General features: G+C 43.3%; 1 protein-coding gene across 3 annotated transcripts; it reads right to left on the bottom strand.

Moving 5' to 3' along the window:
- Positions 1-402: 402 nt before the first annotated feature.
- On the bottom strand, positions 403-26,170 carry LOC6630870 (uncharacterized). Of its 3 annotated transcripts, none has more exons than XM_015171459.3 (12): positions 26,060-26,170; positions 15,951-16,501; positions 11,866-11,988; positions 11,060-11,199; positions 8,419-8,560; positions 4,811-4,993; positions 4,606-4,749; positions 4,290-4,550; positions 3,429-3,797; positions 2,383-2,714; positions 889-1,057; positions 403-713 (listed from the first exon to the last, which is right to left on the bottom strand). In XM_015171459.3, the coding sequence occupies exons 2-12, from the start codon at positions 16,153-16,155 to the stop codon at positions 403-405; spliced, it is 2,379 nt and encodes a 792-aa protein (XP_015026945.1). In that variant the 5' UTR covers positions 16,156-16,501; positions 26,060-26,170. The 3 variants fall into 3 exon arrangements, with proteins under 3 accessions (XP_015026945.1, XP_015026947.1, XP_015026946.1); XM_015171461.3 differs by having other exon boundaries at positions 15,951-16,498; positions 26,060-26,169; XM_015171460.3 differs by lacking the exon at positions 3,429-3,797 and having other exon boundaries at positions 15,951-16,498; positions 26,060-26,169.

The following is a 26,170-nucleotide window of genomic DNA, read 5'->3' as shown; positions in this document are numbered from 1 at the left end:
CTCTTGGTTTCTTTCAGTTTCAGAGCGATAGTTGAAAACATTTGCTGGCATCTGAAACTGATCCTAGAAACATTGGCTACGACCAGACGTAGACATTTGTAGGCCGCTGCTAACGGTGGGCGTGGTCGAGCGAGTGTCACTGACAGTATTCGGCGGCTTCAAAGTGTGCCCAGTGTTGGCCAATAGAATGGAGGCCGGTCCTGGCGAGGCAGTCACTGTGATCGCTGGTATGTCCGACTTGTTGCTATTGGTGGGTGTGCCCGCACGGCTGCCAGTCGATTCAGCCACTATGGGCGAGCCCAGACCCATGGTGGCTGACATCGGCAGCATGTTGAAATTCAAGTGCGGCTGCGGCCGTACCGCAATGGCGATAGGCAGTGAAGCCTTGCGGTTCAGCGAGTGTCATCCAAAGAAATACTGCCCGCTGCTCTCTGTCGAGATGCCCCTTGCCAGAGTGCGCGGCACCGTGCTATCATAGTAGACACCGCTGCCGCTGGTGGCGGCCAGCGAGTGCGGCGGCAGGGCCATGCCGCCGCCGGTTCCCAGCATCGCGGGCGGTGGTGACGGCGAGCTCATCAGGCCCATGCTAGTCGGTATCAAAGTGCGCCGCAGGGTGCCTGCATGCGTGTGCTGATGTCCAGGCACCATGATTGTGCCGCTCAGATAAGCTGGTGCGACGCCACTCAAGCTCGAGGGTCCCAGCATGTGAGGACCTGTGGAGTAACAAGTGATAGTTGGGCATATGGGTGATATGTGAACGGAAGCTGAAAGCGAGTAGGCTGCTAAATTGTACTTATAACAGTGTTACGATCACTTTGCTTAAATTAAATAGCAAAAAGCTCTTTATGCATGTATATAAATTTATATTTTACATACTATGTTACTCACCTATAGTCATTGCTCCGCTCACAGCTGGATGGCCCATGCTGGTGTAAATGTTGGCCTGTGAAGGTGGTGCCATCAGCACACTGGTTGCTGTGGACGAAGGATGATGTGCTTGGGGGCCCGGTAAGCCACCGTAGCTGCAGTTGGGCGTCGGTGCGTATGTCATGTAGGTCTTTTGTTTGTTTGGCCCAGGCCCAACAGTTGGCAATGCCATTTTGCGCCACATGCAGATGATGCCGAGATGTTGACGTTCAGGATGACGGCGACGACAAAGGATATGAAAAGGCAGAGTAAAGCAGAGTTAAGCTGCTGCTCATTTATTCTCGCTATTGTCTGCATCAGGCCCTTCTCGCACTTTTCTTCTTTAGATACGTTACCATAGTAGCGTTTGCCCCTTTGCTTCATTTACGTGCATATTTAAAAATTAATAAGATTGCTCTGTGCAGGGACCAGATTGCTCATATCAACTATAAGCAACTCAATAAAAATTATTGCACTGTTCCTACCAGCAAGATACACGTAGCTACTTGTTCAAATCCTTTTTTGTCCTGACTACTTACTTCAAAATTGTTCACTCTCCCCGGATTTATGCGCTTGTGCAAAGTGCTTTTGATTTTTTGCAAATGCTTCGCAATCAAGAATAAACCTAAAATAATCAGCAAAGGATTCGAAGAATCGACGGGCCGATATTGCTGTAAACATATTTGCCTTTGCCTTTTTATTTTGGTATTCTTTTTTTTTTTTTTTTTCATCCTTTATGTAAAATATCCCTTAGGCGGCTGTCCAAATTGTACAGGTGCAGTAATTTTCATTTTCAACCCTTCAACAAACCGTCAGAATTCTTTCACATTCATGCATTTAGTATGTATGTATATATTGTAGTACTTGTATAAGGCGGCTTTTTGTTGTTGCTCGCTGCCCCTTGCTCAGAGCCCATGAAGTAAACAACAAAAAGTACAAAAATTGTTGCAACGAGCATTCAGAGCAAGGCTACTAGCATTTTCCCAGCGGAGGTGGGAGTTGAGGTTGAGCAGAAGGGCGATTTAAGGACTCCTCGCTTTTGTTTGCCCAAAATGGGTTAAATGGCAAGGGAATTTCCCAGGCGCCCAGTTTCCTCTCATTTCCTTTCAACAGAACCACAACAAGCCCGTTGCTTTTGATGCGCCCTCGTTGTCTATTGTCGGCTTGAGCAAGGACAATGAAATTTCCATATTTAGAAATGTTTATTTACCTAAGGTAATGACTACAGGTAATGACCAAGCCACAAGCTTTCTGCTGGGCTGGACTCCTCTGCACTTGCTATGTAGACAGCTCATTGCAGCTATTGAAAGGTGATTAAGTTAATTACTGTATGCTAAGTTCCATGTAATTGTACTGATAACCAGTAGACAGGATTGAGCTTTATGCTAGGCCCCAGTTTACGCTCTTTCTTATTTAACCCATATCCATACCCATGCCTATAATATGCCGTATTAAACAATTTCAATTGAAACTCACCTCATTCCGTGATGATAAACTGGACAAAGGCACCGGCGTTGTTAAGTCAACGTCAACATCGATGTCGGAGATGTCGTCGCCAAAAGTGTCGGCCAGATGGGTTTCACCTGTTGTCATCTGTTGAAAATTGCTGCCACCACCGGCACCGCTGCCACCTGTGCCATCGATTGGCGTTTCAGCAAAGTTCTTGGCCACGCCGCTGACACTTGAGCTCCTTTTCAAACGGCCGCCACGTCGTTGGAGGGTGAGCCGACCGATGACAAGCGTTAGACAAAGCAGAACACCCGCTGTCACCGATATGATTAAATAGAGGTAAAACTGTTCCTGGTGCTCTGCATGCGAAAGTGAGTCAAAGTAAAAGATATAATGCAAATAAGTAAAGGGCTTTCTGAATAGATTCCTAATTTCCTAATATCAACTACAAGTAACGTAACAAGTAGTTAGTGTAAGCCTGGCGAAGCAGCATGATGAGTTTTACACTTGGCTGATCTTCAGTGACTGTGTGCTCGTCAGCGCGTTGTCTGCATTTGCGTGGGCGGAACGTAGTGAGTTAAAGTTTTAATCGGGCGACTTTGTTTATGACTAAAACGAAATCAAAAAGTTTACCATGTGGTAAGCAACGAGCTGGGTGCAACGTGCAGCACATGCAACTTTGTGTGGATGGGCGCGGTCCCTGCCACAGCCACAGCAAGAGCAACAGTCCCAGCACCTCGACTATGCTCTGTTGATGACAGCCGCTGAGCCGACAGCTGAGGCGCATTTTGAGGCATGGAAATGGGGAAACGGGAAGATGTTTTCTATTTTTTTTTTTTTTTTTTTTTTTTTTTTGTTCAACATCGTCTACAGTGTTTCGAAACGTGACATAGCTGTGGTATAAGTTCTTCTGCTTGTTGTTGTATTTGTTGCTGTAGTCACTAAAGTTGTGTGTGCCTGTGTGCTTGGGTGTGTGAACAAAAACTTCGATTAGTTACACATGAAAGCCTTAGCCTAACTGAACGAACGACATGCCAAGGAGGGGGAAGAAAACGTCGGGATCTCGAACTCACTTCGGATGTGCAGATAGGTGTGCAGCCAATTTGCCAAGAAACCAACCACTTCGACACGTTCAGTGACGATGTCCTCCTCGGTGCAGTTCAGACCTATTGGCCCCCAATCATCAACCATCTGGCACTTGCGACGATAGAAGAAATTTCCCTTCTCAAAACCCGATACTGTATTGGCCTCAGCATCGGAGTCAGAGCCCACGGTCGCCAACTCTATGGCCTTATCCTCATTATCTTCATTTGGAGCCCCATCGGTCGTTGTGATAATGTGCTCATTGGCCAATGTTGTAGATGCGGCCATCTCGGTCGGCAATTGATGGTTGAATGACTCTTTTATGCGGCTTAGGAGCCGCACAGATGACTGTAGTCGCTCTGCGAAATGTGGCAATGGGCGAGCATTTTTTTTTTTTTTGTTAAGGCCCTGAGAGTCTGGCGGCCTTCCATCCATCAACGGCAAGCGCGAATATCCCAGGCGCACCGTCGACAGCAAACATGATTTGACGTTACTTAACGTTACTAGATAATGCACAGCTTGGATGGATGCTAAGCGTGCTATATGGCTCAAACGCCAGGAACACAGCTGGCTAATGAAGACGGATGGGCGTGCTCTTAAAATATTTATGCACCATGCGCTGTGGAGGCACTTTGTAGCAAGTGAAAAGACATGGCGCATACCGACGCGACAGACTCCATTAAAAAGTGATACGAGTACGTTAAGCGAAATCAAATTATGAATCTATAGGATGCCCCTAGCACAAATTTCTGCAGTCTCTGCTAGTTTCTACATAACCCAAATGGCCGACCCAGCACGACAGACTTGAACTGCAAAGCATAATCTGATTGGCATATGGACCCACAACTTACCCTCTAACGAGCCATCGTTGCGTGACAGCAGTGGGGGCAGGAGCGTGCTCGAAGCTTCTTCGGCAGCATTGTTGGCGCCAAAGTCGAAGGAGCGACCGACGTTGGCGCCTTGCAGCTTGGGTGCCGGCGGTATGGCCTCGGACTCCTTATAAAATTGATCCTCGTCGTATAGCTCATCTTGGTCCAAGTCTAGATCGGTTTGCTGCGGTTCATCTGACTCCGCAGCCGTTTCATAGCGATCTTTAAGCACCTTTCGTGGTACTGCAGAAAGTTGGCTGCCTTAGAGCTCAATTTATGGCTAAGATCAAGTACTTACTGCATGTGTAAACAACCTTCAGATACATTCGCACATCAGCCTTGCAGGGGCGACCAAAGGTGCCGGCATCCGCGGTCACCGAGCACCGTCGGCGGCCATGGCATATTTGCATCACGGTCTCGGTGGCATAGGACACAAGGCAGGCTGTTTAGCCAAGAACACATGTATAAATATGGATACACTCATAGATAGAGGCATTGCTTACTGGGCTGTCCGTTCTCCTCCCGATTGATCATTACGCTTCCAGCTGGTGCGCCCTGGCCACCGCACTGCACACTCTCCCGTTCCGTGTGCCCAAAGGAAGCACTGTATATGGCAATGCGTGAGTACGGATTGCACATTAGTGGCATGTTGTCGTTCTCGCAGGCCAACTTGCTCCGGAACTCGTCTGTATCAATGGGTAAAAGAATAAAAATTGAAGTGAAAGCTTTTAACATAAAGCCCCTATGACAAAAAGTACGTTTTTTAATTGCGGTCATAGGAAGTTGTAGAATCCAAGTTACAGCTGCAGCAGCCATATATATATATATATATATATATATATATATATATATATATATTTATATATAATGCATTTAATGCATTTATGATTAATTATTACTTTTTTATGCATATATGGACATGATATCCGATGCCTTGCGGCCTCTAACTTAAAATGTCATTTTCAATTTACAGCAATGTGTAAAGTGCAATAAAACAAAAAAAAAAAAAAAAACAAACAATTTCATACAAATATGTACATATGCTTGCGTTGTAGTTTTATTAATTACCCATACGCCATGTTGCCTACAAAATAAGTTGTCATTTCAAATAGACAATTTATAAAATAACATGCGAAACCACGAAAGCGGTTATTTGGATTATTTCAACCTGAATGAAATAGTTGTAATATATGAAACATGTCACAATATTTGGTTTGCAAGGATTTCATAAAATAATAAAGCACTTATATCTAATTTACACACTTAACAAATATCCAGGCAAACTTCTAGTACGCACTATCATAAATTGTAATTACTGTGTAAAAGTTTAATTTCCTAGTTCTCACGATGTCATCAATCAATCAGTCAGTCAGTCAGTCAGTCAGTCAGTCAGTCAATCAATTACTTGGAATGTAAGGGCACACATTTATATATAACATAATATACGACTTTATGCTTTTGCGAAAAACTTCAAATGTCCTTTACCCTTTGTAAAGTCTGTACAATTGCATTTTTGTTAGTATCAAAGCTGTGCTAAATAATTACTCATACGCCAAGTCGTAATTTATCAAATAAAAGTCTAATATCCAATTACAGTGCTTGGCTGTGTGTATCCTCAATATCTAAGGACGGAGGCGACACACATACATACATGCACTGCATTGCACATATGCTTAGTAATTTACCACTACGTACATACATTTACGGCTTACAAAGCAAATTGTTGGAAGTCAGCCAAGTTGAGATTTGCAATTGTCGAAGCACAGTCGAGTAAGATTTTCAAGATATTCGTTTCCTTTTGCTCGTTTTACTCAAAGCGCCCAGAAAAGGACGAAGCTGAAGCAATTATGAATTGCGCTGCCGGCGCTCTTTTTCTTGCTGTGCACTTTGACAGGCACCTTAAAATGTTTCGCATAGCATATATATGTTATATGTACATAGATACATATGTACATACAGACATACATACATGTATGTATGTACATCTTTTGATGCATACGAAGAAGAATGTCTGTGGCGAGAGGACGGTCCGAGATGAACTTTAATAAATTTGGTAAATATTTGCATAGCATGTTTACAGGCCTGGGCCTCTGGCATTGACTGCATAGCCCCGGCCTTTGGATGTGACTCCCACATGAAACGTGCACGGCCGTCCTATTGGGTGCTGTGATTCCCTGCTCCTTTTAAGAGTGCGAGTGCACGTTTTATTATGGAGAGACGTGAGAAAAGTTGAAAATTGCCATATTTTTATGACCACAATGTGCCGTCTGGCACGGTGTTCTTCCACTCCAACCCGAGTCCCAACGCCGGCTGGGTCTGCTGTGCATTGCTTGCCTCAGGCATCGTTGGCTGGGCTTGGGCTTGGGTAGCTTGGGGTAGCTTTTGGTGAAGCTCCCACGCACATAACCAGGCCGTAATTTTTCAACGTTTTCCACTCGTACTTTGCAGTTTTATTACTTGTCGCTGGTGTCCATAATGAGCAAAAGATAACAGACAATTTAGAAAAAAGAAAACGGCTCTCCTTAATTATATTACCTCAGCAATGGCCCCGCATGGCCCTCTATGTGCTAGTCCAATGTACTGAGCTATGCGGACCAAGTACAAGTTGCCCTTTTTCAACCCGCTGTGCATTTCCCTTTTTCTAATTTGAATGCGGCGCTCCTCCTTTGTCTCGCTCCAGTTTGTTTCACTGCTTCGGTTTGTTTGTGTGCTTTTTAACAAGATAACATCTGCGTCACTTGTCACAAAAAAAAAACACAAAAAAAAAGAGCGCAGAGAAAATATTTCTGGCAAAGCTGCAAAATGCTGGAAATGGCTAAAAGGCTGACGCAAATTACCAAAGAATTACAATGAATGCACAGAACTGCCTTTTGCACTGCCAGCTCGAATCTGAATATAGTCGAATTGAACTGTCGGTTCGGGGCATTAAGAGCTCGTTTAACGACCTTCATCCATTGCAGCAGTATGGCAACAAAGACAATAACGTCGACAACGCCATTTCCAGGTTCTGCGTTTCAGGTGAATCTGAAAGCCGATTGCCGGCTTGGTGTGAGAGGCAGCACTTAGGTGGTTCATCTGCTCGCTTATCGGCTTATGTTTGCCGAGTGATTGCGATTAAACATGAATTGCTTAGCGGATCGTAAATAATCGAGCATCATTAGCCCAATCGCCATTGGCGCTCGCCCAGCTGGAGAGAAGAAGATGGCAATGCCATTGCAAAAATGCACAGAGCAAAACTATGCAAATAACTCAGCAAAAAGTTTATTCAACTATTTTTAATGTTCGCAAAAGCAAAAGCGCAGCTGTATTTTTCATTACGCTTCTAGCTAAATTTGCAGCACAAACCAACCGGGACCCAGTTCCCAGTACCGCCCACTCTTATCGCCACGAACTTCTATTTAGTTGAAATTCTCATTAATTTTGTTTTTTTCACCACCCTCGCAAAAGTATGAGACGAGGTCTTTTCGAATATTATGATAGCAGCACCTTTTGCTCTGGCGTACGGACTTGGACTTGGATAATAATTAATATAGAGGGCCTTGTGAAATGTGACCTGTGCAATCTTTTGTAGCCCTTTCAAGCCTAAAGCTACCAGAACAAATGCAAAAACTTCCATTTGACTACTCCTATTGTTTAATCGCATTTTATATGTACATATGCATTTAAAAACAATTATCTGTATAGATCTGCTTTTACCCGTAATTAATATACAAACTTTATTTTAAAGTAATATTCATTTCTATGGCTCAAGTCCGGAGCACTTTTCCTGGCCTGGCATGGAAATCATTTGCACATGGCTTCAATAAATGACGGCTTATTTCTTTTAGTGAAAATAAATTTGTTTGTTTGCCTCAGAACTTAAATTGATGTTTGGCACTTTTGCATCTGGCAAATATTTATTTTGCCGCTGCGCAAATAAAATATATCATGGTTAACGGGGCAAGGACAAAAACGAGAATATGCTCGCCCGGCACATAACCTGGGCTGCTCAATGCCCCCCACTCGGCGCTCCACTCCCATCGATTATATTTTTAAAGTCCTTGCAAGTGAGTGTAGACTGTAGGGAGAAGCGGGTCGTTGGGCTGACCTGCTGAAGCGCTGGCATACTTACATGGACGGCATTTGTAGGCAATCTCGACGAATTTTCGTATGCCCGAGCAAGGATCTCCGCTTGTGTGCGTTTTGGAATTCGCAGCGAACTTGCAGTGCCTCTTCTTTTGGCAGGCATCCACCACAGTCTGCAGCAGGGCATACTGTAAGAAAGCAGATACAGACAGTAAGATATAGTGCCCTTAAGTACATATGTATGTAGGTATCTGTAGTATGTGTAATGGCAGGGCGTGTGGGCAGGTTCGATGAGGGTGCTATTGATAGATTATTCGGCACATATGGCAAATGCAGCCGTATCCTTGGAGTCAGTGGTAAACGGCAAAACGAACAGGCGGCAAGGCAACAAAGGAAGCTGCTGGCACTGGCGTGGCGCCACCTCACCTCCCCGAGTCGTAAATCTCTGTCGGCCTACAAGATTAAGCAATGAATGCATTTAACAATTCCACTGCGGCAACAGCACTCAAATGTTGCATATATAATGCTGCATATATTATTAGTGTAGCTTCGCACTGTTTACATTGCATTGAGCAATTGTTTTGCAAGTGAGAATACATAGGTGCATAATTATAATCAGATTAATAACTTAAAATTGGACGGGGTGGTGTTAATTGTGCAATTACTTAATGAATGGCTCACACACAAGCGGCTTGTAAACGTGTCATCCTCTCTCTTTAAAGCATTCAATGAAAATACCACAGAAATAATATAAAAACAAGCTTAATGTTTGACTTTCGATTAAATGAAATAAGTGATAATAAATATTTGGATAATATTTAAATTGCATAAAGAATTGCAATTAGTCTCTCAAACTGCCACAATTTGCTTTGTCGTAATAGGTCATATTTTGTTATAATAAAGCCGCTTTGAGAAAATCAAAGCTTATCGATATTATGAACAGAAGGCATTCGGTATGTAGGACAGAAAACTACCGCAGTTAACAAGTACAAGTATTTAGTTGGACTTCTGCCAAATATTTTGATTTGTACTTAATTAGTTAGATATTTAAAACCGCACTCTGTGTATCACAAACGGAAACGTGCCACAGCCGTAATTGCATTTTGAGGTTTTTGCCACCCCAAGATGCTATTTTCTGTACCTCGATAAGTGTGTCCCACGCACGAGTGCTGATTGTGAGCTCTCGTCTTGCAATAATTTGTTTACCCTTGTTCCGACACTCGCTCGAGCGTACTCTTGCTCGCTGCTTTACGGGTCACTCGCAACCACATCTGCAAACTGGCGTAAGCTTAAGCTGGCGTTACTGCAATATGTGCCCGTAAGTCAAAGGCGGAGCTTGCGGCCGGGCGCAATTCAGTTCCGCTTTAAGGAACCGCCGGAAATGGAGTGTGTGTGTGCCCGGGCCCTTGTGCTCGTTGCGGTTATTCTCGACCGCATGTCACACATCACCCATAAAGTCATCGTCTTACTGCGAATTGATGGGCGCAATGAAACTCAATGGGTGCAGCTTCGTCACAAGCTATTTTTGAAGGACCTGGTTCAATGAAAAATTAACCACAACATCGGTTCCACTAAAGCTACCAACATTGTTGAATTCGAATACCAAACGACCTCATAAATGTGACAAATTGCACTACACACACATACACACCCACATCTACACTCTGACACACACAAGCACACACAAGTACAAATGTATGTAGTAACAACTTTTACTGAACTAAATTATGCTGAACAATGTTATGGAATTTCTCTGGTTTGTATACCGTACTTTTACCCATAAGTCTGTCAGCCTGGGGAATCAAATTTTGTATGCAGAGTCCTAGAAACCATATGTAGCATGATTTCATTTCAAAGTTTGAATTTGCCCTCCATGCACCCGCAGTTCAATAAAACGATATTTGTTACGTCCTAGTCAAGGACTCTTGATTTTCGGATAGCTATAGCTAAAATTTGTATTTGCTAATATATGCCGGTTACATAATATGCCAGCTGGAATATTTTGGACGTTTAATGTAATCATCAAGCATAAATAGAAATTTCTGAAAAATCAAATATTTTGGACTTACGATGATTAAACCAATTCGCCTCTATATTTACACATACATGAATAGGCGTGCGTGCATATATGTGATTATGTGCACTTATAAATACTGTACTGGGTCGGTTTAAGCTTTGACTGGGTAAGTAACTAAAAATTGTATATGATTTATGCCTTCAGCTTGGCCAAAGTGAATCGAATCGATTTTCATTATGAATTATTGCTGTTTTTATGGCATCGTTCTACTTCACTGATTTATTTGAACTGCCTGCTTTCGTATGTGGTCTCTAGGTGTGTGTGTGTGTGTGTGTGTGTGTGTTGACCAAAAGGGAGCCATTTTATCGCGTATGTATGTATGGCAATGTCTTTGAATGCACACTGTGGAATCGTGCGGAAAATGGGAAAAATACATTTAGGCGAAAAAGGTAAGCCGTAGCAAGGCCTGAGCTGTTGAAGCCGATGTCGTTGCAGTATATGGCGGGTGGCTCCTGTGTCAGTATATACAAGTATCCATATATTTATATGTATAGTATATGAATACGTACAAGCGTGGGTGTGTGTCCAGCTGTGTGTTGAACATGGCTGAGCCTTCTTTCGATGATGAGTGCGACGATGATGGAATTGCAATTATACTGATTCAGCTTACCTGTAATCCGCTTACGGTACACGTTTCCGGCGGTTTGACTTCGATTTCTGTGCCGCTGTGGATGACAGCATCGCCGGCACTTCCGGTCGTGGTGAGGTCCTCTTGCGAGACCGGCGGACACAAGCTGTGGTCGGATAAATCTGTTCAAGTAGACGAGAGGGCAATTTTTTGTGAACGTGTCGTTGGTGTCGCCGTTGTCGTCGTCGATTTTCCGAAGTACTCCAAAGTGGTGCAAAGTGGGATGGGCTGAAGTGGAGTGAAGTGGCACAGAGTGGTTCTGGAGGTCGAGTGCCATGTAGCATGTGCCAAGCAGAGGCAGCATTCAATGCAAACGCTTCGGACAACCATAGCAATCGGTGAGCATATCCAAAAGTTGCCGCCGACCCAGCCCGGTCAGTCATACGTACGTATACGTGATATGGGCGTATGCGGAGCACGGTCCAATTCTGATTTGCTCGCATTGTGATTGTCTGTGTGGCTGCCTGGTTGTTTGCTTGCATACTACATCTGCCACTCGTGTGGGCGTGGGCAAGTACACATTGAGCCAAAACATGGCCACGTGCACACAAATAAGTAAAATACAATGCGTACAATCGACGCGTGTAACGGACAAACTTTAGGCAACAATCAATCAATTGCGATATTGGCAGTCGCTTCAGTCCAAGTGCCCGACCATTCGTTGTTCAGTTCACTTGACGCTGGGCCCAGCTCCACCTACACCTATACCACCACCTCTGTCTCCACCTCCGTCTACACTAACCATCCCACATCCACTTCGCTGATTCGTACGTGACAATGGAACTTACCACCAGCTCGTCCGTACTGGGCCAGCTCTATGGAAATGCTAGTGCCACGTGGACAGCTGAGTGACAGCTGTTCTGAATCGCATCCGGCACGCTGGTACGTCCGCAAGGTGGCCGCTAGGAGAGCTAAAAGCAAACAACGCCGAAATCGGGCTGCATTAATATATAAATGAAGCACAAAGCGAAAGTAACAAAAAATATATAACGCATATCAAATGCAAACAGGCAATCAACTACATGTAGAAATTCGCAATGGAAGTTTTATCAAAGCATTCCAGAGTGGGAAATCTTAAAGGTATATCATTGCCTGGTATACTAAAAGAGTATTTATATAACTTGAATTTGTAAGATGAGAAAATAAGCTATAGCTGTAGATAAAATTATATGAGTATATCAGTAGATTTTCGGATTTTCCTCTTGCAACATTTATCAGGTCATTTCGAAGTGTTACGGAAATAAAATATATTCAATTAAATTTACCATAAATATCATTTTAGCTATTTTATTTGCAGGGAATTGACATTCACGCTATGAGGCTATACATAATTCAATAGGCCAATAAGTATGAGTAAAGAGGCTTTAGTAGACCAAAAAATGTTGTATTTTTCAAACTTTTTCTGCGCATCTATGGAAACTTCATGAGTTCAATTTATTTGTTTGGAGTTTTATCAGCGGTTAAAAAATAGAAAATTTACAAAAATAATTGTATTTGTTATGAACGTTAAACGGAATCAAATTGCGCAGTGAAGTGTGGCAAGGTAATGCCACAGTGTCTAATGGAAAAATAGTCTCGAAGTAAATTGAATTTCCATTATGCAATCGTTCAGTCTTCAACTTAACTGACACTTGACACCTAAGCAAACTCAGACATTCAATTTCATGTGAAATTATTTCCCAACATTTCTTTTCGTAGCGCTCGGCAGCGGAAAAAATTGTGTGCTATTTGTTTCTGTTTATTGTACATTTCTCTTATCCACTTTAGAGGCGACAACGGTGATGGGGCATCCTCTGAGCCACTGACTTCATTACCCAAATTGTTTACGTGTGTGCCTGTCTGTGTGTGTGGGTGTGTGTGCGAAAATGTGTGTATGCATGAGAAAGTGTTTACACTACAAAACAAATGCCTTACAATGGCTGCCAAAAAAGGGGCTAGCGCGTGGGCGGGCCGTGGAAGGGGGACGGGCGAATTGACAATGTGTGTTACGAGTACGAGTATAAAATGCGAACTGGAGCAGTGGGTATGTAAATGAAACACATGTGTTACATAGATGTACTTGCACACGCATGAATATCATATACCAGCATATTTTCATCCAGTATTTCTATTATTGAATACCAATTTTCGACGTGAAAGTCACAATGAAATGTTGCAGTTCGAACTGTGTCTAAAAGTGTAAAAGTCAAAAGAAACGATTGCAATGCCAAATTATTCGGATATACATAGAAGTTGTCAAAACTGAAACAAAGTTGTAACACGATTTCATATGGCATGCGTACCAGACGAATACTTTGCTCGTCTCTTGCTGGAATAATGGGGCTTTCAGAGAAATCTGAATATTATTTCTATGCTCTCAGCCATATTTAAATTTCAGCTTGCCAATTTCAACGAGCTTTAATTATTAGCTTTAGGCACAGCAGCTCCCTTTTGAGCATCTGAATAATTACAATTGGCAACCGGATGTGGCCATCAGAGGAATGGAGTAACAGCATCAGTCCCCAGGCACTGGTAACTGGGCACAAAGAACGCATTACACGTGTGCACGTTTATATTCTACTAAATCAGAAGCTGTGCGACATCTGCCCAACGGGACCTCTCGTCCTTAGGCCTTGTCCAGGCAGGCACTCCACGTGAACGTCTCATGCAAATTTATGCGACATAAAATGATAATAACTCTTTCACTTTTCATAATTTTGGCAAGCATTTACCTGGTTGTTTAGTTGAGCAAACGTCGACTGCCACCGCAGCCAGCCAAACACAAGTGTTATTTCAAACACACAAAAAAATAAGCATGGGTGAGAGATACTCTGTACACACTTTTGTATGTATATAATATAAGCGGAGATAAGAAATAGAGCAGTAGAGAAGACTTAAATATATTATTTTTGTTGCCTTTTTGCTGATTTCCATACATATCTTATGAAGATTATGCCAGCATAGCCTAGTTGCCCTTCTCTCTTGCATACAGGGTATAAAAAATGGAAAAACAAGAGTATTAACGACCCTGCGGCTTCTGTTGTGAGTATGTGCCCATAGAGTTAAAACGTCTGAAAGGTGAAGACGGTGCCGCCTACTCAGCCATTGTCAGAGCCTGCGGAGTCACTCGTGTGCAAGTGCTCAGCATCCTGTCGCCTCCAGTTAAATTTTACAGCTCCAGCAAGACACTAAAAGGCATCGCATATGACAAAGGCACAAGGACGACAGCATTCCTCTGCTGCCCCTCAGGTTGCTGTTCCACGGCCTATGCTAAGATGGTAGATTAAAGCACATCTTAATGTGAACCGACTCGGGGAAATGTGAAACAACCGCGTAGGCCGTGAAAGTTTCCGTTATCAACGCGAGCCAAGGCGCCAGCCGCATTCATAGAACGCGACCCAAGTACAGGCTCTCTGCCTAGAAACATGGTTTTCGGATGATTCTATGATTAGGTGGGCGGGACTTAGCATATGTACCAGACAGATGTGGTTGTGCGCGTTATCCAACCAACAAATATTAAAAAAAGTCACAAACACAGCAATTGAATATTTATGGCAAGTGCTATTAACGACGCCCCATTTAATGGTGGAGCAGTTGCCTGAGTTGTGGCCGCTTCTGTGTTGAAAGTTTCGACCAAGTTGGTAAAGCCGACATGTTTATCTACCTCGGCCTTGAAATTAATGACCCCGACCGTTAAGCACTTGAAAAGAAAGTTTTTTGGAAAAATATTTATTAATTACACGAGTAGCCAAGTTCATGGATGTGCGCATATGAGCGTAAAATCTGTGAGGATTCCCTTTTTTTTAAGCGTAGTCAAAAGTTCTTTCGACACTCTTATACAAACATGTTAAATCGTATAAGAGAAATGTGGTAGCTCGAATGCGCAGTTAAAAAAAATATTTGAATTTAATTTTTTGTGTTAGAGTGTAAAAGCGTTGTTGTGTGTAGAATGTATGGAGAGAAAAAAAAAAACAAACAAGAAAAAAATGGTTGCGGCAAATATGGCAATTAATTTTGGAAAACATTTTCAATCTGACGATGGCTATAATCAATAAATTCATCGAATATTGAGAGCTGCTGACAGCAATAAGGGCAGCAATGAGTCATCTTTTGCCAGGACAGCGTAAATAGAATCTTTTATCAAAAAGTATCCCACACAACCAGCTAACCATAGAAAACTATGAATAGATATAAAACCAATTCAAAATTAAACATTCTGTGAATTCTATGGGACAGGCTAATAAAGATTTGTATATGTACAATTGAGTGTGATGCATATATGCATGTAATTAGCGGCTAAGTAAGCCATGGCCATGATTCAAGATTCATGACAATGGAACATGGATTGGCAGCATCTCTATTCGAGTATCTAGCCGTGACGGGCAGTTAATTAATGTGGTTTAATTTATGAATGTTTGTTTTGGCTACCCTATTAATCATTAATGACGAACATAAATATTTGGTCGCTCTCGCTTTTCGGATCATTTGTGAAACTTTGTCCGTAGCCACGCCGAACTGAAACTGGACAGCGGAGAATACATAAAAGCCATAAACAGCCACTTTGAGTGTATATTTGTGCTTAATTATGATTTATACACAAATACATACACACGTATATATACATACATATTTGGCAAATAGGGCAACATGGCGGAATAAGCGCCAGCTGAGTTTTTACGGCAGCGGGGACTGGCGCCTGCATTTGCCGGGCATTAGCTAAAAAGCGTCGCAGGACCCACTTCAGGGTTCACGGGGGCGGATAGCGACGACAGGGGACGGTTATTGCTGCAGATAAAACGCAAAACCGACGCGAGTTTCTACATGTAGATGTGGCTAAAATGTACAAGAAAAAAAGAAGAAAAAAAAAGAATGGAAAATAAAACAAAACATTTACCCAAAGGATCAACTCGATAAATAACTTCCGGCATGACGGGCCGCGTCAGCAGGCATACAGCAGCTAACAGCCAGGCGACTCTGCTCCAGCTACGGCCCCAGGAGCACGGGCTGCGCACGTGCCGACATTTGCTAGGTTGAATCTGTGGTCGGGGTTGGCGCTGCCGTTGCAGATGCTGTGCAGGATTGGGCTCCGGCTCGGCCATTGCCACCGGCCAGAGTTGTTATGTTGTGTTGTTGCTGTTTTCTTGTTGTTATTATTGCTGCTGTTGCTGTCGTCGGCACAGGCTCGGTATTGGCCAATGTTATCGCTGTTTAGCGTCTGCTGTTGATTTGATGTTCTTTATGGTCGATTTTATTGTGCGTCCTCAGATTTTAGCAATTTGCATTTTTGGAATTTTCATATTTATTGTTATCATCAGTGGCGACGAATGTGATGGCTCTTACGGCTGGTCAATATTTTCGCATTCATGTTCATATTCATTCATATACCGATTCATACTCATGTTCGTATTCATGGCATTGTCAACGCCGCATCGATCAAACCATCTGCTTGGGAGGGAAGTTGAAATGAATAACACTTTGTTTTATATACTATTCAATTTTGTTTTCGTGCCATTAAATTTTACTTGGTTTATAGCTGAAATTATTACGCTTCAGTTTTCGATTTCTTTATTGTCCTTGTTGTGTTTTAAATTGTGTTCTGTTTGTTGGTAGTTATTTGTTCAGCAGGCAAAACAATTAATATCCTCTTGGCATTTTTTTCTTTATTAATTTATAACTGCACAATGCTCGTTTATTGTAGATAAAAACAAAATTTCATTACGCGTTACTGATAAGTCGATTATGGTACAAAAAAACCAGCACCCACACGTACGCTTTGAACATTTTTTATATTTGCTAACGATGAAACAAATTATTAAATTATTAAATTATTTATTATTTATTTTTTCAATTGCGCGCCGCGTCTTAATTGGGCTTGAGGTTATTTATTGAATTCGATATTAATTTTAAATTCAAACAAATTTGCCACTGAAATCACAATTAATTAGTTCGGTTAACAATTTTTAAACTTTTTATTTAATCACGCCCCGAAACCGAAACGCAAACAAAAACGCAAACAGCAAATAGAGGCGGGATTATTGTCGAAATCCTCTTGTTTCTGACACTTTCGCTCTAATCCCCTTGGGCCTGTTTCCTCATACAATTTTAATATTTAGCTTAAATTTGGAAAACGTCTGAACATACCCTGCTTCTAATTTGATGGCGAATCGCAAATGCACGTTTTCCTAAGGGTACTAATTAATTTTGTTAATGGCGCCGGGTGGGTTTTCTAAAGAAATAAGTACAATTTCTTTAAATATTAACATAAAAACTTAAATTGTACACCTGACGATTGTTTAGTAGGAAATTTTATACAGCCAGCTTTTAAATGAATGGCAAAGGTGACTGAAAATATTACTCTTTATGCTTATGAAATGTACATTTGTTGTCCTGTATGGGGTGAGTTATATAGAAGCCATTAAATGGTGTTATTTTTGAGCCAAGTGAAGCATATTTTTAACTAAAGTTTTTAAATTTTCTGTTTTTAGTTCAGAGAGTAAACCAAATACGAACGCACGCATGTTGCGATTTTTTTTTATTTTGTCAGCTGCCAACGTTAGCTGGGGCTTATCAAATTGTTCTTTCGTGATTTCGCATCCAGTGCAGTTTCTATGGTGATCGACTTGCATAGATTTGGCAAACAAGTGGGCCAGAGGCGTTCTGGCTAGATTAAAAGTACACAAAAGGTATCAATTGTGTTCATTTATCCATGAAATTTCAACATTGATGTGCGGCAAGCCAGCAACCCGTACGAGATGAGTAATGGGCTTCCCTTTAAGCACACACGCACACACTCACACACGCATATACGCGCACACAACACAATCACAAAGGCACCCAAATTTACAAAAAAAAAACCCAAGCCACAAAATGCAAGGATGTGTATTTGCTGTTTTCGGGCTGTTTCGGATGGGGATTTGGGGCTGAGGCTTTGAAAGATGCGAGTAGTATGACAAAACATTCATTAACTGACACTTTCGGACGGCAGCACCGACATAACCAAGCCGGAAAGCTGATGCTGGCCCGCTGGAGTGACGGGTTAGCACTGACTGATGAAAGCTGAACCTAGCGAAAGGGGATGCAAGTTCCGTATCGGGTTGAGTATTAAGCGTGTAGAGACCAAACAAATCCCATGTTATCCTGAGAGCTATGAGTGTATACGCCAGCTGAAAGCAAGCACACACAAACACACACACACACACACACACACACACACACACACACACAGACACACACTTAAGCACTCAGTCGCAGTCACACACACACGTGCATATGTTTAGCTGCCCCGCTTGGCTGAAAAATGCTTCTTTATGTTGGCTTAATGTATTTCTCGACGTTTTCTTATTGTTCGCCTGCAAGGAACCCAAAAACCGCAAACTTTCAAAAGCAAACTTCATATTTTGCAAACTGAGCGGAAAGTGCTTGCCCTGCCCAAGCCGCACACCGCATAACCAACACCATAGACCCTCTGTTGCCGCTGGTTCTACTAGTGACACCATTATACATCCTTCTATGGACTGCATCGGCAAAGGCAGAGGCATTGGCAGAGGCATCATCATCGGCAGCGGCAGTGGCCAGCGTTGACGTCGACGCCGGCATCGCTGTAGACGCTTGTCTTTGAGTTGCTTTTGTATCTGTATCTGAATCTGTCGGTTTCTGACGTGCCGTCGCAGGCGTTTTAGTTTTTGCTTTTGCCTGCTTGTTGAAGGTTTTGTAGTGGTTGTTGCAGCCACCACTCATGATGATGAACTTTCTGCCGAACTTTGGTTTATGGCTTTTCGATGTTTTTCTTTTTGCTATAGAAATTAATATATACGAATATTTTAACTTTCATCTTGGCCAGCATCCGCCGCCGCAAGCTGCCAGCCCACTCGAGGGTCGACTGATTTTAAAAGGTGGGGTCGGATGTTGGACGTTCGGTCATTGAAAGGCGGGGGCACCTACTAGACGGATGTTAGCTGTTGCCACTAACAAGTTGAGTTGCGTACAGTTATTTATTCGAATTTATTTAAGCGTAAAGTTGCGCTCGTAATTTGCTCATCTTTTGTGCTTGGTTCAATTTAGCGGAAAATTGAATTCATATTGAAATTTGTCGGTCAGTGAACTTATCCGCGACCACCGAAATTCCATGGAAATATCAAACAGCCTGTTTTTTGCGATTTGTACGAAAACCAAATGAAATCAATTGCGCGCTTTCAACACATCACGTCCACGTCTAGCTCACCGCAAAATGCAAAAATACAGAACATGCCGCCCGCCGTGAAATTCATCAGCGGCTTTTGGCCGCAACCAGTTGCAAATACGTTTTATGCCTGCTGAATAATTTGCAAAATTGCCAGATTCCTCGATATGACTGTAAATTTGAATTAGAGCTGGCCAGCACAGTGTATGAATTGCGCTCGCACACAGAATTCTGCCGCATCTCTCCGGCCCAAATGAATACAATTGCAAATACATTGCAAATTGGGCCTAGGCCCTGGTAAGCATTGGCGTTATTAACTTATGTGGGAACAAACAATTCAGTTAGATTAAACCCGATTTACCGTGTCTGTCGACAGCTGCCAGACATTGAAAATGGTAGGAAGTAACGTGCACATAAATCTGCAACTGGCCAAATTGCCTCAAAATACAAAATTCATATTCACATTTGTGATTGATGGCCTTGGCAGATAGGATCCTGAATATGGTAATTTTCATAGTTTCAGATTGTGGAACCCTTTGCCTTGCCGGTTCTCGGTTCTCGGTTCTCGGATGTCGACACCAGTGCTCGAAAGAGATAAATGCACGCTTAAGGAATCTCAAGCAGCTTTCGGAGGTCTAAATCAAAATTATGGCTTAACGTCAGCTCAACCAACGGGGATTGAAAAGTTTTGGTACGGGAGAGAGAGAGCGATAGAGAGTGAGAAAGGTGGGTCAGGTTGCAAGCTTGCGAGGGGCTTTTGGGCAGTGCACAAGGTAAATATTTATTGGCTCAATAATTTGGCAACATTTCGCAGGATTAATGTGCAAATTCCAGCGCAATAAATTATTGCCAGCCGTATTCCTAAATTTTATTAAATAAATAAAGTAAAAAGCCCCTCGCAATCATGAAAACAGACGTGTGTGCATGCGTGTGTGTGGGCCTGTGAGTTGGGGGAGTTGGTTTTTTTTTTGTTTTTTTGCAAGGACACGCAACCATAATAAAAACTTGTTGAAAAATTTACGAGCATAGCAGCATCAAAGGACAAATCGGACAAAACAGGCCCAGGCAATTGGCCACGTGGGCTACCGTTGGCCAGCTGCTGGTCACGTTTCGGTCGCTCTACAGTTCACTCTGCCTGCCTATACGAGTCCCTATCCCGGCCCCTCCTTCCTCCTCATGGGCGTGGGCGTGAGGCATGGTCGATGGGAACGACAAGGGCGTGTTTATTTATGTCGTGCCCACCGCTGAAAAGTTTAGTCGTTGTACGTGTCAAAAACTTTTGACAGTGCAATGGCTTCCCGGCTCAAGAAGTCGCCTGATGCAACTTGGGCCCCAGCTGTGTGCCTATTAAATAGCACAGAACAGAGCACGCTCAACCCAGTCGGCACCGCTGTGCCCGTCGTAATGGAATGGCAGAGCAAGAACTCTGACTAATTTGGTTAGCGGGTCTCGTACAACTTTCATTGGTAACTAGAATCTGTTATTAAATAATCTTTGCTACATGTGCCAAAAATCACAAAACAGCCAGCCACGTGACAAGTACATGACATGGACGAGGATGGTGTCTTCATTCACTAAATAATTGATCAGGGTTCGTGCAAATCTCGGAGCATCTGCGCTGTGTTAAATATGGGGCATATTAAATGCGGCCTAGATGCCCGGGCTCATGCTTGATGAGGGCATAGTTAGGCCAGTCACGCTGACCACAATTGCTTCTGTCCTTTATTACTTGAATCGTATTCTTTTTATGCACAGGCTCAACATTAATCTTGCGCCCGGCCAATCTTTCGCTGAGCCTTGGCAGGATATTTCAATAAAGGTAGCAAGCAGCTTAACTGCATTTACAAACAATTGTAATTAATTTATTTAGTTTTTGCTTTTTGGATTTTTTGTTTTTATTTTTTGGTTTTATCTTTTGAATTATTAGAGAGCCAGGGAAATAGCATTTCTTAAATGTGGAAACGTGGCTTAACAAGTGCACCAGAATGTTATGCGTGCCAGCATCGGGAACACCTGTTCCTGATATTCTCCAGAGAAGTGCAGAAGGGCTTTGCAGCATCTAACAAATTATATGAGAATATACGCGCACACATGTATGTACATATAATAAAGTGCGTGAGCCACAAAATAAAATAAAATAAAATAAAAAATAAAAAAAGAGAACAAACGAGTGAAACTTAACAAAAAGTGGTTCGTGGTATCAAGGGCAAAAACATACATTTTCCGCTTTACGCTGGCATTTGGCGAAAGTAAAACGAAAGGGGCCCAGAATGGCCAGAGGTTGGCGTGAGGCGATGGTCATGCGGATGCTGCGCAGCTGCGTCAAATGACGAAAGGAACAAAGAAGCAAAGTCCGTAGAGTCGCAAGTTGGAGGAGCCGAACTACTACATATTCGAATTCGAGCCGAGACCAAGACCGAGACCGAAGCCCACGAGCTGCCAGCTCCGTTGTGGGTAGCAGGACGTGGCAAGCGAACGCCGGCGGTGAAATGTTGGCTCTGTTGAAGGCAATAAAATGAAATTACAACTTAATTGTCATAAATAATTCAGGAGATTCCTTGCCAGCGAACGCCACAGTCGAAAACTCTGCGTTGCGAGCAAAATCAGAGCGACCCGCAAATACACCCCCGTTCCGCTTTCCCCTCTCCGATGTCCGCTGTTCGCCCCAACCCAAGGACTGTCCACCTTCTACACTGGCGCACATCGCTTAACGAACATTTTAAAGCCAGCTGCTATTTAAAGCAAAGAAATTCGTTCACGGCAACGTGCAAGAGCAATATTATGTGTTTTATTATTAACAAAGTTAATCCCCTGACCTAGTTAAGTTGGCTCAATACACACACTCCCTCACGCACCCCCCTATACACACACACACACACACACACAAGCCGAAACGGAACCGCTCAGATTCTCCTCCTGCTGCAGCTGCTGTTGCTGATGCGGATGCGGATGCTGACATGGCGCATGGGGCGTTAATAAAATATTAGTAGAGCTCCAAAAATAAATAGCTGATTACAGCATCAAATTCACAGTCGCGGCCAAAAGTCAAGTGGAATTGATTTTATTTAATTAGAGCTTAAAATGTGTGCTTTGCTCTTGCCCAGGACCCACAAGAATCTGCGTATAGATAAATTTAATTTGCGGTAAGTTGGCTATTGCTTAGCTAACAAAATTTCAACTACAATTACATAATTTTCCATTGGCCTTATTAAGCAATAATTGGCTCGTATTCGTATTCGTGTGTATTCGAGTAATCCCTGAGCTGTTGCATAGTTGTCTGTGACATATTCCCTCAATTATGCAGAGAATATTCTTTGGGCTGATGCCAAACAAACAACAAGTAAATAATGGTAAATTAGCAAAATGACAAAAGTTCTACAACAATCACACTCAGACAGAGTCTGGGCGCTTGTGGGCCCGCAATTTGGAGGTGGGATAGGCAGCTCCTGATTGCCAGTTAAGAATGTGCAAACAAGCAAACAAGCCGTCGCGACGGCAGGGTCTGATTGTGATTGTTAGGAGTGGGCCAGCATCAGGACCGGGCCAGCACCAGAACCAGAGTTCGGGACCGATAACGAAACCGAAACCCAGACCCAGACCCAGACCCAGACCGGAGCCATAGCAATGGAAGAGGGCAAGAAACTGCTTACGAAAACAAAAAGAAAGTATAACATGTGTTCGATATGATGCGAAACGCTACGGGTGCACGTCTGCCAAAAGGGAACATCATATTTCTATGCCCATTTTGCCAATAAACCACTTTTGTGGGACAGAAGGAGCGGGTTGGTGGCCTGCACTGGAGGCCTTTAAAAAGTAACACTCTGTTGAGCAAACAATCGAACAATTTATTTTGGTTTAATAATAATAAAGAAAGCAAAACGAGAAACGTTCCACAGGGTAGGGGGGGATGAGAGGAGAAAATGGGAAACGGGGAAAAGTGCAAACCAAGTGAAAACCGGAAAAATGTATAAATGGCCGCCAGACATCCAATGAAACTGGAAGTCGACTCCTTTGCCCGTAACGCAAATACTGTGTGTATTAAAAAATAAAAATAATGTAAATAAACCATTCGCAAATGTACAACAAAAGAAAAACAATGCGAAAGGATAAAGTAAATAAATAAAAGAAAGCAAGTAATAATCTGTAGCCGATGTGGCCCGTTAACAGATACCCTGTACACAGACTAAAATGAACTTGGGGCTATTAAGCCTGATATGCTTGAGGGATATAAAATGTGACGTCTGTGAGCAGATGAATCAAATAACTTGAATATATCGCCTAGAATCTCGATGCTAATCAAGAATATATATACTTAATAGCCTTGAGGTATCCTCTCTCTCACACACTTGAAGCTCGTTCTTCGACCAGGTATAGGGTATAAGATTTGCATTTGTACAAACGTAAGCATTGTGCAGAGGTTAAATCGTATTTCGCAAGAGAGCAAAAAAATATACCACGTAAAAGTGGTTTTTCACATTTTCAGTTATTAAAAATTTAATATGAAATGCGAATATGCATATGCCTTGAAAATATTGCCAAGCGTTATTTCAAACCATTTGGCTTAAAGGGACATGAATGTATTTATACGAATAAATGTTGTCATTGCAAATCGCGTAGAATTTTGCTTAAATTTAAGCCCGATTTCGCCATATAACATATATCTCTTGCGATATACGCCGAGTTGCCAGGAAGCCAAATCATGCATAATCGTTTCCTCACTCTCTAATCGGATCTCATGCGTACTCGAGCTCGTTAATCCAGCTGACTGCCATTAGCTGTTCGCAGTGATATATGTATGTGTGAGTGTGTGTGTGTGTGTGTGTGTGCGAGTTGCAAGGAAGTCATAAGGGTTTGGGACAAACTTTTGACCCCGTTTGAATTGAAAGTGCATTTTTAGTTGCATGTTGCCGTTTAGCTGCAGATTGCTTGTGCGTCCGTGAAAAGTTCGTCCGAGGAAGCGGGCTATAATTAAGTTGAACTTGCTAAAAATCTAAGCACGTAATTAACTCAGTTCTAACTGAGATTCCACCGAAGCCCAGGCATTTCGGGCTTCGGCTTAGCAGCTAACCGCCCATTATCTGCTGGATACTTGCTCATCTTCCGCGATAAACTTGCGATAATTTAATTACACGCGCAACTCGAAACTGATGCTGGCCGCGATAAATTCAGCCGGGGGGGCGGAGCTGACTGGGTGGCGGCGGGCTTGTGACAGTGACAGAGACGGATACAGAGACGGAGACATGACAGTGCCGAGTGCCTCGAGTGGCTGTGCCGCAGCGACTGCGGTAAGTGGCAGCAATGTAAATTACGCGTATTAATATCAATTTATAATCTGAATCCAAAAACCGTAAAAAAAAAAAATGTTGCACAGTCAGGATGCCGACGATGATACTGCAAATCCGCGATAAATCCTTAAAAATTACTTTTAATTTCGCAACCGAGAATGCAAAGCCTCGAATTGATGCCGCAGCCAGACAGCGGGACGGCGGGACGGAGAAGGGACCCCGTCCTGCTGCAGTGTGCACAGTGAAACTGAGATTGAGACAACCAGAAGAGCTCCTTTGGGGTAAGCACCCAGCCAGAGTGTGGAGGGCCGCATCTAGATTAAAATAAGTCGAGCGATGAAAATAGATTACGCGCGTATTTTGCGAATGATGCGGCCCGGCAAAGTAACGCAGACGCCGTCGCCGTCGGCGTCGGCGTCGTCATCCTTGAAGTCGTCGTCGTCGTCGTCGTCGTCGCCGCCGGCGACGTCAGCAGAGGCGTGAAAAATCCCCCCAATTTAATTTGAGTTTTCCGCCGTTGCCGTCCCTTTGTTTGATTAGTCGATTTTGTGGACTTTGGCACTAATTGTGCACATCGCAATAACACACCAGAATCCACACTCACACACACACAGCTGTGTGGGAGTGTGTGGAAATTGCATATAGAATTTGGTAAAGTGCGTGGGAAAAGGAAGAAAAACAGGCAGGACCAATGCCGCATCCGCTTATGCTAATCAATTTGAGTTGGCTAACGCATATAAGAGCACACACGCATACATTCACACACACACACACACACACACACACACGCACACACTCATAGACACTCTCGCACACTTGCAGAGTGAAACATTCTGTTGCCGTTATTTTTGCAATATTTGCATAATTGCTTTTGTTGCTTTCGTTTTGTCGGCTTTGGCTCGACGCTTGGCGCTCGGTGTGTGCCAAATATTTATACATCGTCCGCCGTCGCCGCCGTTGCCTGAGCCACGGACAGCATTTGCACCGCCGCCTCAGTCGACGTGGACACCTCCGAGCTGCGGTCGCACAATTTTTGGCCAATTTCACAAGTTGCACTTTCTGTCGTTGGCACACACATTAACATATTATAATTAGCACGTTTCCACTGGGCCGAGTGGCATATTTTATACGCATTGCACAAATAACGCGGCAAGGCACACGGAACGGCGGCAGTTGCCGCAATGCGATTATTGGCAGGATTTTAGGCGACTACGGCACGGGGAAACGGAGACAGAGACGGAGACCGAGACGGAGACGGAGACAGAGACGTTGATGGAGACTGAGACGGAGACGGGCACGGATACGCAGCTCTCACGGCATTTTGGCGCTCCACTTTTCAAATTCGCGACCGCAACGCGCTGCTTGCCAAAAACGCCGAATATTCACGAGCTTTGGCATCCCCGGTGCGGCAGCCATTGGCGATGGCCTTCGAACGTGTCAACAGCATCTGTGGTGATGCTGATGTCACGCCAACAGCGGCATCAGCAGAGGCAGCAGCAAAAAAAACCAGCAGAGCACCACCAGACATTCGACACTTACAGAACGAGTGGTGGGGGTGGCGGGCACCCATTACGAACACATGAATCAGAGCAGCAACAACCGTGCGCCGATGTTTACGTATCCACTGGTCCCGTTAGACTGGCGCGCTTG

Source organism: Drosophila virilis, chromosome 2, assembly GCF_030788295.1.
Source record: "Drosophila virilis strain 15010-1051.87 chromosome 2, Dvir_AGI_RSII-ME, whole genome shotgun sequence".
Lineage (NCBI taxonomy): Eukaryota > Metazoa > Arthropoda > Insecta > Diptera > Drosophilidae > Drosophila > Drosophila virilis.
Note: the sequence above shows the minus strand (reverse complement) of the source record. Positions and strands in the feature narration are given on the sequence as shown.

What these genes read in the sequence shown, in the direction of transcription:
- LOC6630870 (XM_015171459.3), bottom strand. Translation starts at nt 16,155, where the DNA reads ATGGCCGAGCCGGAGCCCAATCCTGCACAGCATCTGCAACGGCAGCGC. An exon ending in GGAGGAGAACGGACAGCCCA is followed by an intron (nt 4,750 to 4,810) that starts GTAAGCAATGCC and finishes TTGGCTAAACAG; the next exon opens with CCTGCCTTGTGTCCTATGCC. An exon ending in GTTTATCATCACGGAATGAG is followed by an intron (nt 1,058 to 2,382) that starts GTGAGTTTCAAT and finishes AACAAACAAAAG; the next exon opens with ACCTACATGACATACGCACC.